The 12,839-nt window shown below is 51.4% G+C and overlaps 1 protein-coding gene across 1 annotated transcript; it reads left to right on the top strand.

Annotated features, from left to right (window-relative positions):
• Positions 1 to 8,185: 8,185 nt before the first annotated feature.
• Positions 8,186 to 12,599, top strand: TRIM47 (tripartite motif containing 47). Its single transcript, XM_030837710.2, has 6 exons — positions 8,186 to 8,878; positions 9,904 to 9,999; positions 10,271 to 10,501; positions 10,676 to 10,874; positions 11,318 to 11,392; positions 11,667 to 12,599. Exons 1-6 carry the CDS (start codon positions 8,186 to 8,188, stop codon positions 12,305 to 12,307), a joined length of 1,935 nt encoding a protein of 644 aa, XP_030693570.1. The 3' UTR covers positions 12,308 to 12,599.
• Positions 12,600 to 12,839: the final 240 nt, after the last annotated feature.

Genomic DNA, 12,839 nt, shown 5'->3' with positions numbered 1-12,839 from the left:
ATCATCACTGGCTGTCCCGGCGCACAGATTCTAACTGTCCCTCTTGATCCCAGAGCCCCAGCACCTGACACAAGTGTCCAGCCAGCCGAGCCCATGTTCTGAAAGGGGCAGAGAAAGGAAGAACAGCCCCCTTTCTGCTTCCATGGTGGGGAGTGCCTTGGGTCATTTATTCTGTGGATTTACTTTTTTATTGGGTTGTTAGTCCTTTCCGTGTTGCCCTGTGGGAAGGTTCTATATTGTGATCATTAACCTTTGTTTACATATAACACTACTGCCATTTTTCTTTCTTTTTTTTTTTTTTTTTTTTGCCGTGATGCTTGTGGGATCTTAGTTCCCCAACTGGGGATTGAACCTGGGCCCCCGCAGTGCAAGCGCTGAGTCCTAACCACTGGACCACCAGGGAAGTCCCTATTTTTATAGAGTGGTATGGAGAAGTGCTTCCCAAGTAGGTCTGGAGGCAAGCATTGACAAATCTCCTGGACAGCTACTTCAGATTAAATTCGCTGGGTCCTCCTGATTCTAACAGGACTCTCTGCCTCCTCTCCAGGAAAAATGCCTTGGTGTAGAGGGAGAAAGAAGCATGGGCTTTGGGGTGTAACTTTTATAAAGAGGACACATTTGATGAGCCTAGGGGTGTTGCCAGCATCTCTGCCCCACTCCTCACGGTTTCTGGGTGTCTGTGAGGCAGAATCAGCAGGGTGGGCACAGGGACAGAAAAGAGCAGGGGAGGGTGGGAGAGATTTTAAAAGACAGGGGCCTCTGGGCCAGTGGAGTTGGAGGGAGTTGGATTGGAGGCCAGAGAGGGGAGTGGTAAAGAGAATAAGAGGCTGCTTTTGCCCAGGCAGTAAGGGATGGAAGGGAGCAGCGTGGTGACAGTAGGAAATGTGGCTTCAAGTAACAAGGGGCTGGAAGCTAGAAGACAATGGAGCCAGGCCATTGAGACTCTGAGGGGGAAAGATTTCCATTTAGAATTCCATACACAGGACTTCCCTGATGGTCCAGTGGTTGAGAATCTGCCTTCCAATGCAGGGGACACGGGTTCAATCCCTTGTCGGGGAACTAAGATCCCACATGCCACGGGGCAACTAAGCCCGCGCACCACAACTGCTGAGCCCACATGCTCTGGAGCCCGCGCACCACAACCAAAGATCCCGCATGCCACAAGAAAGACCCGACGCAGCCATAAATAAATAAATAAATATTAGAATTCCACACGCAGCCAAACTGTCAATCATGGGCAAAGCCTGAACCAAGACATTTGCAGACACTTCCGCATCCATTCCCAGGAAGCCCCCAGAGCACCCACTTTTCAAAAATGAAAGAAATCAGTGAAGGGAAAGGGAGACCTGGGATCCAAGCAACGGGGAGCTCAACACTAAGGAGAAGCGATAAAGAATCAAAATTTCCAGAAATACGAGCACAGACATTCACGTATTCAAGGCTTATAAGCACGTGCTTTAGAGACGAGGAGGTAAGTGCTGGAAGAGACGGTTAAGAGTTGAACCTGGTTGTCCACGGGAGCAAGAATCTGGAGGAGGTAGGACATGGGACTGCCAGTTTTTGTTATAAGCCTGATTAAATTGTTTAGTTTTTAGATACTCCTAAATATAGTACTTTGAAATAAACAAGTGTTTTAAAGCACGTCAGTAGCATAAAGAAGAAGTGCTACTGTGGGACATGTCTTGGATCCCATTTCCATTTTTTTTCAGAGATGCAAGCAAAGCTAGGCGTGGCTTGCTAAGTACTATCATTTGCTCAACTGCTTTTGCTTGTTTGTTTTTGTTTCTGTTTGACTTTTTTGTTGTTTTTTTTTTTTTTTTGGTAAGCAGTACTGCAGCCAGACAAGGTCATTTATGATATGAGGTTTAGGATTACTTTCAGGTTGCACCTTCTGGGTTTAAATTCCACCTCCTCCACAGGACTAGTTATGTGACCTCTGGCAAGATATGTAACCTATTGGAATTCTATTTCCCCTCCTTCGTGACAGTCCTGGCAAGGGCAGAGTGAGATGCAGGCATGAGCAGAGTGTCAGTTGCCCTTTCCCCTTAAGAGCCAAGTCATTTCAAGAATAATGAATATATTGGGCAACTTAAAGCTACCGTAATGGAAATGAAGTGTCAAAATGCAGCCACCCTGGCAAATCACATCTCCAAGCTTTCCTGAGGGAGCACATCTTCCTGAACAGGCTGTGGGGTGGGGAGCAGAGGGCTGGCTGGGCCTCATCCCTGAGCACCCCCAAACCTGAGTGGCACCCTTCTTTCCCCTCCAGAGCCAGGCGGGTCTGTGGTCTCAGCAAGCCCAGGCATCCTCGCTGCCAGGCTGCCGAGCAGGGTGGCGCTGATGCCTGAGCCTCTGAACTGTTGCTGGGTCTCGGCAAACAAGGGACCGTCCAGATCAAGTGCTCCTTGTGGAAACCAACTTATGGAACTCATTACCCGCCTTCCTGCCAAACTAGGCACACCCAGCCTGGGTCCCTCTGCTGCTCTGCCCAGAAGATCTTTTCCCACCCTAGTTTCTGCATGCCTGAGCCCTAGCAGTGTGTGAAAGCCCAGCTCAAATGCTACTTCCTCCATGCAGGCCTTCATGGTTTCCTGCCCTCCCCCCACTTCCCACAAATCCCCCAGGAGTGGATCCCACCTCTCTTAATACGTAATAGATCTTAGTTTTCTTCTCTCTTTCCAGGAGGCTCTGCATAGCATCTTTCTAAATTAGACTTTTTTTTTTTTTCTTGGCCATGCTGCAGGATCTTAGCTCCCCAACCAGGGATTGAACCCAGGCCATGGCAATGAAACTGCCACGTCCTAACCACTGGACTGCCAGGGAATTCTCCCTAAATTAGACATTTTTAACCCGGGGTCTTAGGGGGGAAATCCTCTTTATTTTCACTGTCCTCTAACAGATACTTAGCATTTCTATTACAAATGGAGAAAACACACTGCAGTGATATTAGCAACAGCTGTGACTTGTCACCAATAGAAATTACAGATTTTTTTCAAAAAATACCTAGAGACAAATTACAACGAAAATACGATAATCCAAAACCTATGGGATGCAACAAAAGCAGTTCTAGGAGGGAACTTTATAGCAATACAAGCCTACCTCAAGTAACAAGAAAAATCTCAAATAAACAATCTAAACTTACACCTAAAGGAACTAGAGAAAGAAGAACAAACAAAACCCAAAGTTAGCAGAAGGAAAGAAATCATAAAGATCAGAGCAGAAATAAATGAAATAGAAACAAAGAAAACAATAGCAAAGATCAATAAACCTAAAAGCTGGTTCTTTGAGAAGATAAACAAAATTGAAAAACCATTAGCCAGACTCATCAAGGAAAAGAGGGAGAGGACTCAAATAAAATTAGAAATGAAAAAGGAGAAGTTACGACACTGCAGAAATACAAAGCATCATAAGAGACTACTACAAGCAACTCTATGCCAGTAAAATGGACAACCTGGAAGAAATGGACAAATTCTTAGAGAGGTATAACCTTCCAAGACTGAACAGGAAGAAATAGAAAATATGAACAGACCAATCACAAGTAATTAAATTGAAACTGTGATTAAAAATCTTCCAACAAACAAAAACTCCAGGACCAGATGGCTTCACAGGTGAATTCTATCAAACATTTAGAGAAGAGCTAACAGCTATCCTTCTCAAACTCTTCCAAAAAATTGCAGAGGAAGGAACACTCCCAAACTCATTCTACGAGGCCACCATCACCCTGATACCAAAACCAGACAAAGATACTACAAAATAAGAAAATTACGGGCTTCCCTGGTGGCACAGTGGTTGAGAGTCTGCCTGCCAATGCAGGGGACATGGGTTCATGCCCTGGTCTGGGAAGATCCCACATGCCATGGAGTGGGGCCTGTGAGCCATGGCCGCTGAGCCTGTGCGTCCAGAGCCTGTGCTCCGCAACAGGAGAGGCCACAACAGTGAGAGGCCTGCGTACCGCAAAAAAAAAAAAGAAAGAAAATTACAGACCAATATCATTGATGAATATAGATGCAAAAATCCTCAACAAAATACTAGCAAACAGAATCCAACAATACATTAAAAGGATTGTACACCATGATAAAGTGGGATTTATCCCAGGGATGCAAGGATTCTTCAATATATGCAAATCAATCAATGTGATACACCTTATTAACAAATTGAAGAAGAAAAACCATATGATCATCTCAATAGATGCAGAAAAAGCTTTTGACAAAATTCAACACCAATTTATGATAAAAACTCTCCAGAAAGTGGGCATAGAGGGAAACTACCTCAACATAATAAAGGCCATATATGACAAACCCACAGCAAACATCATTCTCAATGGTGAAAAACTGAAAGCATTTCCTCTCAGATCAGGAAAAAGACAAGGATGTCCACTCTCACCACTATTATTCAACATAGTTTTGGAAGTCCTAGCCACAGCAATCAGAGAAGAAAAAGAAATAAAAGGAATACAAATTGGAAAAGAAGAAGTAAAACAGTCACTGTTTGCAGATGACATGATACTATACATAGAGAATCCTAAAGATGCTACCAGAAAACTACTAGAGCTAATCAATGAATTTGGTAAAGTTGCAGTATACAAAATTAATGTACAGAAATCTCTTGCATTCCTATACACTAATGATGAAAAATCTGAAAGAGAAATTAAGGAAACACTCCCATTTACCATTGCAACAAAAAGAATAAAATACCCAGGAATAAACCTACCTAGGGAGACAAAAGACCTGTATGCAGAAAACTATAAGACACTAATGAAAGAAATTAAAGATGATACCAACAGATGGAGAGATATACCATGCTCTTGGATTGGAAGAATCAATATTGTGAAAATGACTATACTACCCAAAGCAATCTACAAACTCAATGCAATCCCTATCAAATTACAAATGGCATTTTTTATGGAACTAGAACACAACATCTTAGAATTTGTATGGAGACACAAAAGACCCCGAATAGCCAAAGCAGTCTTGAGGGAAAAAAACGGAGGTGGAGGAATCAGACTCCCTGACTTCAGACTATACTACAAAGCTACAGTAATCAAGACAATATGGTACTGGCACAAAAACAGAACTATAGATCAATGGAACAGGATAGAAAGCCCAGAGATAAACCCACACACCTATGGTCAACTAATCTACGACAAAGGAGGCAAGGATTTACAATGGAGAAAAGACAGTCTCTTCAATACGTGGTGCTGGGAAAACTGGACAGCTACGTGTAAAAGAATGAAATGAGAACACTCCTTAATACCATACAGAAAAATAAACTCAAAATAGATTCGAGACCTAAATGTAAGACCAGACACTATAAAACTCTTAGAGGAAAACATAGGAAGAACATTCTTTGACATAAATCACAGCAAGATCTTTTTTGATCCACCTCCTAGAGTAATGGAAATAAAAACAAAAATAAACAAATGGGACCTAATGAAAACTTCAAAGCTTTTGCACAGCAAAGGAAACCATAAACAAGACGAAAAGACAACCCTCAGAATGGGAGAAAATATTTGCAAATGAATCAACAGACAAAGGATTAATCTCCAAAATATATAAACAGCTCATGCAGCTCAATATTAAAGAAACAAACAACGCAATCCAAAAATGGGCAGAAGACCTAAATAGACACTTCTCCAAAGAAGACATACAGATGGCCAAGAAGTACATGAAAAGCTGCTCAACATCACTAATTATTAGAGAAATGCAAATCAAAACTACAATGAGCTATCACCTCACACCGGTTAGAATGGGTATCATCAGAAAATCTACAAACAACAAATGTTGGAGAGGGTGTGGAGAAAAGGGAACCCTCTTGCACTGTTGGTGGGAATGTAAATTGATACAGCCACTATGGAGGTTCCTTAAAAAACTAAAAATAGAATTACCATATGATCCAGCAATCCCACTACTGGGCATATATACCCAGAGAAAACCATAATTCAAAAAGACACATGCATCCCAGTGTTCATTGCAGCACTATTTACAATAGCCAGGTCATGGAAGCAACCTAAATGCCCATCGACAGAAGAATGGATAAAGAAGATGTGGTATATATGTACAATGGAATATTACTCAGCCATAAAAAGGAACAAAATTGAGTCATTTGTTGAGACGTGGATGGATCTAGAGACTGTCATACAGAGTGAAGTAAGTCAGAAAGAGAAAAACAAATATCGTATATTAACGCATGTTTGTGGAACCTAGGAAAATGGTACAGATGAACCGGTTTGCAGGGCAGAAATTGAGACACAGATGTCGAGAACAAACGTATGGACACCAAGGGGGGAAGTGGCGGGGGGTGGGGATGAATTGGGAGATTGGATTGACATGTATACACTAATATGTGTAAAATAGATAACTAATAAGAACCTTCTGCATAAAAACTAAATAAAATTAAATTAAAAAATTTAAAAAAAACTTACAGATTTTTCATTGCACATTACAGAGGTGACAGAGGACTTGAAATATGTTTACATTCATCACTATTTCAAAAATACAGTAATTCTTAGGCCTCCATCAGATCTTGTTATTTGTTCTTGTGTTAAAGAAACACATATATTACTTTATCACAAATTTCTTTCTTTGTATTTTGAACCTGTATTTCAATGTAATTGGTTGCCATGGAATCTTCTGCATTTTATTTTGTGCATTTAAAAGCATTATTCTGGAAAGGCTTCTGAGACTACACCAGGCTTCAAGAGGGCCCCCTGGCAGAGCAAGAAAGGCTAATCCCCACCTCTAGGTGGATCAATCCTCTCCACCACTTTATTCCTTCCACTTTGGCCTCTCATCAGCAGAAGTCTGCAGGCCTAGGGGTAGGAAGCATTGTCCCAATTAGCTATATTCCATAATTCATTCAAATTGCCTTAGTTTCCCGCTAACATCCTTTTTCTCTCTCAGGAACACGTCCAGAATACACATTACATTTAGTTATCATGTCTCCTTGGGCTTCTCTTGGCTGTGACAATTTTTCAGACTTTCCCTGCTTTTGTTTGATGACCTTGACAGTTTCAAGGGGTTCTGGTCAGGTGCTGTGTAGTCTGTGTCTTATTGGGATTTGTCTAAAGTTTTAGTCATAATTAGAGTGGGATTATGGACTTCTGGGTAGGAAGACCACATCATATCAAGGGTACTTACTGCCGACATGACTTATCACTGTTGACGTTGACCTTGATGTGGTTTTCATCAGGTTTCTCCATTGTAAAGTTACTCTTCTGCTCCCTTTGGAAGAAAGTCACTATGCACCGTCTATACCTAAGGAGTGGGAAGCCATTCTCCACCTTGGAGTATTTACCAAAACTTTTTGGAATTCCTCTGAATGGGAAATTTGTCTATTCTCCCTCATTTATTTATTTATCCAGTCATTTATTTACACCAGCATGAACTCATGGATGTTTATTTTATACTTTGGGTTACAACCCAATGCTACTTTTGTTATTTTGTTGCCATTCTATTTTTTAAAATTTAACATTATCGAGGTATAGTTTACGTATAATAAAATGCACCATTTTGAGTGCATAGTTGAAGGAGTCTCAGCAAACGCCTCCACTTGGGGAACCCACATCCCTAGCCCCAGGCACACCACATGAGTGTCGGTGGACCGTAACTGAATTCCCAGGACGTTGGACCTGGAGGATATCAACTTCCCATTTCAAGTTCAGAGAAGCCCAAGTTTCCCACCCGGGTTAAACAGGGGCAAAAACATGCGCATATCAGCAGTTTCCCCCCACCCCCGCCTTCAGCAGCTCAGCAGCTTTGCTTAAAGGTGCTGCGGAGGGGTCTGGAGTGCAAAGGTGCCTGCGGAACACAGTGGGGTCACCCAGCCCCTCCTGGCTGGCCACGGGGTGGGGGAGTTTATGGGGGGTCATGGAGGAGTGAACTCCTTCCCTGCTTTCAGCGTGTCCCCCGCATTGCCTTCTCAGCTCTCTGCCCTCTCTCTCTCACAGCCCTTTCGTCCAGGAACCCTTAGGGGTCAGACGGGGCCCAGAGGCCACTCCGCGCTGTCCGGGCTGGGGCTGGGTGTCAGGGCCGGCGGGCGGGCCTGTGGCGCTGGGGGGCGGTCCGAGCCGGGCGGCGGGCGGGGGCCGGATCCTTGGCCTCGGTCCCAGGGGCGGCGCCGCATCGCGAACAGTCCGGGTCCCTCCCAGACGGGAGCAGCACAGGCGGTGCCTCGCGACCGAGGAGCCATGGACGGCAGCGGCCCCTTCAGCTGCCCCATCTGCCTGGAGTCGCTCCGGGAGCCAGTGACGCTGCCCTGCGGCCACAACTTCTGCCTCGCCTGCCTGGGCGCGCTTTGGCCGCACCGCGGCGCGGGTGGCGCCGGCGGGCCGGGAGGCACGGCCCGCTGCCCGCTGTGCCAGGAGCCCTTCCCCGACGGCCTGCAGCTCCGCAAGAACCACACGCTGTCTGAGCTGCTGCAGCTCCGCCAGGGCTCCGGCCCGGGGCCCGGCCCCGGCCCGGCCCGGGCCCCCGAGCCGGTGGCGCCCAGTGCGCCGCCCAGTGTGGCGCCCAGTGCGCCGCCCAGCGCCCCGGAGCCGTCGGCTCCCTGTGCGCCGGAGCCGTGGCCGGCGGGCGAAGAGCCGGTGCGCTGCGACGCGTGCCCCGAGGGCGCCGCCCTACCCGCCGCGCTCTCCTGCCTCTCCTGCTTCGCCTCCTTCTGCCCCGCGCACCTAGGCCCGCACGAGCGCAGCCCCGCGCTGCGCGGACACCGCCTGGTGCCGCCGCTGCGCCGGCTGGAGGAGAGCCTGTGCCCGCGCCACCTGCGGCCGCTCGAGCGCTACTGCCGCGCGGAGCGAGTGTGCCTGTGTGAGACCTGTGCCGCCCAGGAGCACCGGGGCCACGAACTCGTGTCGCTGGAGCAGGAGCGCGCGCTCCAGGAGGTGGGGCGCGGGCGCGGAGGGCGGGCGGGCGACGGGCCTCGCGTGGCGGCCGAGGGCCGGGGACCCCTCACCCCATCCTTAATTCCCTCCTCTAATCTGAGGATTTTTGCGGTCCCTTCCAGCCCTGACGGCCTCCTCTCGCTGTGGGACATTGCGCTCGAGACAAGAATGGGGGTTGGAGGGACCCAGTGAGAACTCGAAAAAGATGGGCGGGCTGGGGGCCTGAGGCTGGAGCGGGGCCCTTGGGGGTTTAAACAGCCGGGAACCGGGTTAGGCCCACGTGGTCCCAGGCGGCTGATTTCCGCCGCGCAGCTGCTGCGCCGGCCGAGGTCCTGCAGATCCCCGTTTGCCTGGGCTGAGGGTTTGGATGGGTGTGGCAGGCGAAAGGAGTGCTGCAGAGGGTGGTCCGAGCACACAGACCGCTCTGTCCAGCTGTTCCGGGGGCCGTGGCGGGAGCATGTACAAGCTGCCTGGCCGGTTACCTCCACCTCCAGTTTCCTTTGGCCCCCAGCCCGGTCTTGGCGCCTCTGCCTTGGGATTTTCCGTCTCTCCTGCCTGGAGTGGTGACTCATAAGGCCCAGGGGATTTGCCCGGAATCCCTATTTTTCAGGCCTGGGCTGGGGGCACAGACTCTTTGGGGACAATGATGTCCGGGACAGCTGAATGCCATCTTGTGCAGGGCCCCCTCCTCACTCTCTTTCTCTGCCTCTTCCCCACTGAAGGAAGTTCTCAAATGCATGTGAGCAACACTGAGGACCGTAGATGGCCCTCTACTTGCACACCAGTCAAAGGGGGGAGGCAGGCAATCCACAGCTGGCCAGCCTGCCCTCTCCCTGGGCATTCGGGAATGGCACCAGCCTGGGCTTGAGGCACCTCTGGCATATCATGGGCACTCCCAGTCCCACCTACACCCAGATACCACTCCCTCCCAGGTCACCCCTCTCCTCCCCCCTTGGTGAGACCTGGGACCCCAGTGTAGGGTTGTGACCTCTGCCAGACCCCATACTCAAGGGTGTCATTCACAGGCCGAGCAGCCCAAAGTCCTGAGCGCTGTGGAGGACCGCATGGACGAGCTGGGCGCGGGCATCGCACAGTCGCGGCGCACGGTGGCCCTCATCAAGGTCCGATCCCATCCTAACCCCCGCCCCCGTTCACTCCTGCAGTATCCTCCTGGCAGTGTGAGCTTTCAGCATGGTACCGTCCACTCTAAAGAAGCCCACGCTCAAGGCATTGCCCGGCTCCAGTGAGCACGAGTGTCTCCCCTGACCTGACATAGATCCAGGGCAGCTGGGGCTGGTGCTTCTGTCCCCCCGAGAGGACAGGGGGGGAAAGTGGGGTATGGGAAGTGATGTTCTTTGCCTTCATCACCGCCACCTCTGTCCTCCTGTGCAGAGTGCAGCCGTGGCAGAGCGGGAAAGGGTGAGCCGGCTGTTTGCCGAGGCTGCAGCCGTCCTGCAGGGGTTTCAGGCAGAGGTGCTGTCCTTCATCGACGAGGGGGAGGCGACCATGCTGGGCCGCTCCCAGGGCGACCTGCGGCGGCAGGAGGGACAGCGCAGCCGGCTCAGCCGGGCCCGCCGCAACCTCGGTCAGGTCCCTGAAGCCGACTCGGTCAGCTTCCTGCAGGTGAGGGCAGCTCTGCAGGCCAGAGAGGACGTGGAAGGGGGTAGGCGGGAAGCGGAGGGAGAAGGCAGCGGGTGCCTGGGCTTCAGGGCTGTGCCAGCCCCCTGGCGGCGCCGTGTCGCCCCAGCCAGGAGGAGCTGTGGCCAGCAGGGCCTTAATGGGCTTTGTCTGGCACAGGAGCTCCTGGAGCTCAGGCTGGCCCTGGAGGAGGGGTGCGGTCCCGGGCCCGGGCCCCCAAGGGAGCTCAGCTTCACCAAGTCATCCCAGGCCGTGCAGGTGGTACGAGATGGCCTGGCTTCAGCCTGCACCAGCCAGTGGGAGCAGCTGCAGGGGCTGGGCAGCGACGAGGATGGGCTGCAGAAGCCAGGCACGGAAGGTGGGTGCCCCCCGCAAGTGACTCATCCTTCCCCAGACTCCCCGCACGGGCCCCCAGGCCTGGTGCCCATTCAGGAGTGGAGGATGGAAACTGCCAGGCTCAGGGTGGGACCCAAAATCCTGCCAATGGCTGGAGCACAAGTCAGCCCCTTTGGCCACAGCCCAGGGGGCAGAGCAGGCCTCTCCTAGACCACCCTCTAGCTTCAGAAGGGCTGAGGCCCAGGGAGGAAGTGGAGCGGGGGCAGAGCCCGAGGACCAGGCATGTGTGTGAACACAGTGTACCATATTTGGGGGTGTACCTGTCCCCAGGTGGCCTGGGGTGCTGGGAGGAAGGGGGAGGAGGGGAAGTTCAGTCATAGGTTCGGTGGGGGGCGGTCACCTTGCACAGCGGCCCAGCCATGGGCAGCTGGGGAGACCCCCTCTGCACTGTCTCTTCTTCTGCAGCAGATGCTGAGTCCCAGGACCCCGAAAGCGCCAACAGCCTGGAGAGTGAGGCTCCCAGGGATTACTTCCTCAAGTGTAAGTCGACACCTGGGCTCGCCCCACTGCTCATAAGGGGCCCTCCCAAGGCTTCTGGGCTGGGCCCTGGCGCATGAGGTCTTCGATTCCTGTTCCTCATTCATGCAGTGAACTAGGTTAGCTCATGGGGTGCTCCCCAGGGTGGCCTGCTTGCAGAGGGCCAGTTGCAGAGGAGGGGAGAGGCTGTGTTTGCGGAGGTGGGCCCCTAGGGGAGGGACTGTCCCACCTGACCTTGGACCTGAGCCCTGCATCTCTCTCTGTTCCGTGGGAGCAGTTGCGTACATCGTGGACCTGGACAGCGACACGGCAGACAAGTTCCTGCAGCTGTTTGGAACCAAGGGTGTGAAGAGGGTGCTGTGTCCCATCAACTACCCCGAGTCGCCCACCCGCTTCACCCACTGCGAGCAGGTGCTGGGCGAGGGCGCCCTGGACCGGGGCACCTACTACTGGGAGGTGGAGATCATTGAGGGCTGGGTCAGCGTGGGAGTCATGGCTGAAGACTTCTCCCCGCAAGAACCCTACGACCGGGGCCGGCTTGGACGCAATGCTCACTCCTGCTGCCTGCAGTGGAACGGACGCAGCTTCTCCGTCTGGTTCCACGGGCTGGAGTTGCTCCTGCCCCACCCCTTCTCGCCCACCGTTGGGATCTGCCTGGAATATGCTGACCGAACCCTGGCCTTCTATGCCGTGCGGGATGGCAAGATGAGCCTTCTGCGGAGGCTGAAGACCTCCCGGGCCCGCCGGAGCGGCACCCCAGCCTCCCCGGTTGACCCCTTCCAGAGCCGCCTGGACAGCCACTTTGCGGGGCTCTTCACACACAGGCTCAAGCCCGCCTTCTTCCTGGAGAGCGTGGATGCCCATCTGCAGATCGGGCCCCTCAAGAAGTCCTGCATATCCGTGCTGAAGAGGAGGTGATGCAGGGGGCACGGGGCCTCCTCCCGCTGCGGTCGCAGCTCCTGGGAAGCTTGCTTCTCTGCACCCCTGCTTTGCCCCAGGGAAGACACCGGCCTTGGAGTCCCACACATTCCCCAGGCTTCTCATTCCTAGAGGCCTCCACCTTCCATATACAAGGCCTTCCACCTCTCAGGGAGGAGGCTCCCCAGACCCTGTCCCCCTGCAGGCCTTGTTTCTGGGAGAAGGGTTACCCCGACCCCTCCTCTCCCAGGTTCTTGGGACAGTGCCTGGCACATAGTAGGTGCTCAATAAACAATTGTCGAATGAATGACTCCCTTTTCTACCCTTCTCTCCACCCACCAAGGATTCCCAATACTTCTCATCTTTCAAGAGCAGGTCTTGAAAGGCAGGACAAGGGAACAAGCCCCTAGTCCCAGATTCCTATTGGGAGGGAGAACCCTGGCCCAGGAAGAGGAGGCTGAAATGGGGTGCCTACCCTTCGGGGCACACCTGCTTCCTGGTTCTGGACAGGGAGAGGTAGAGGTGGCTTCTC

Source organism: Globicephala melas, chromosome 20 (genome assembly GCF_963455315.2).
Source record: "Globicephala melas chromosome 20, mGloMel1.2, whole genome shotgun sequence".
Classification (NCBI taxonomy): Eukaryota; Metazoa; Chordata; class Mammalia; order Artiodactyla; family Delphinidae; genus Globicephala; species Globicephala melas.
This window is presented reverse-complemented; position numbering and strand designations above follow the sequence as displayed.

Coding starts and splice junctions, on each gene's coding strand:
- TRIM47 (XM_030837710.2), top strand. CDS start 8,186: ATGGACGGCAGCGGCCCCTTCAGCTGCCCCATCTGCCTGGAGTCGCTC. Junction 10,000..10,270: donor GCACGGTGGCCCTCATCAAG/GTCCGATCCCAT, acceptor CCTCCTGTGCAG/AGTGCAGCCGTGGCAGAGCG. Junction 10,502..10,675: donor ACTCGGTCAGCTTCCTGCAG/GTGAGGGCAGCT, acceptor TGTCTGGCACAG/GAGCTCCTGGAGCTCAGGCT.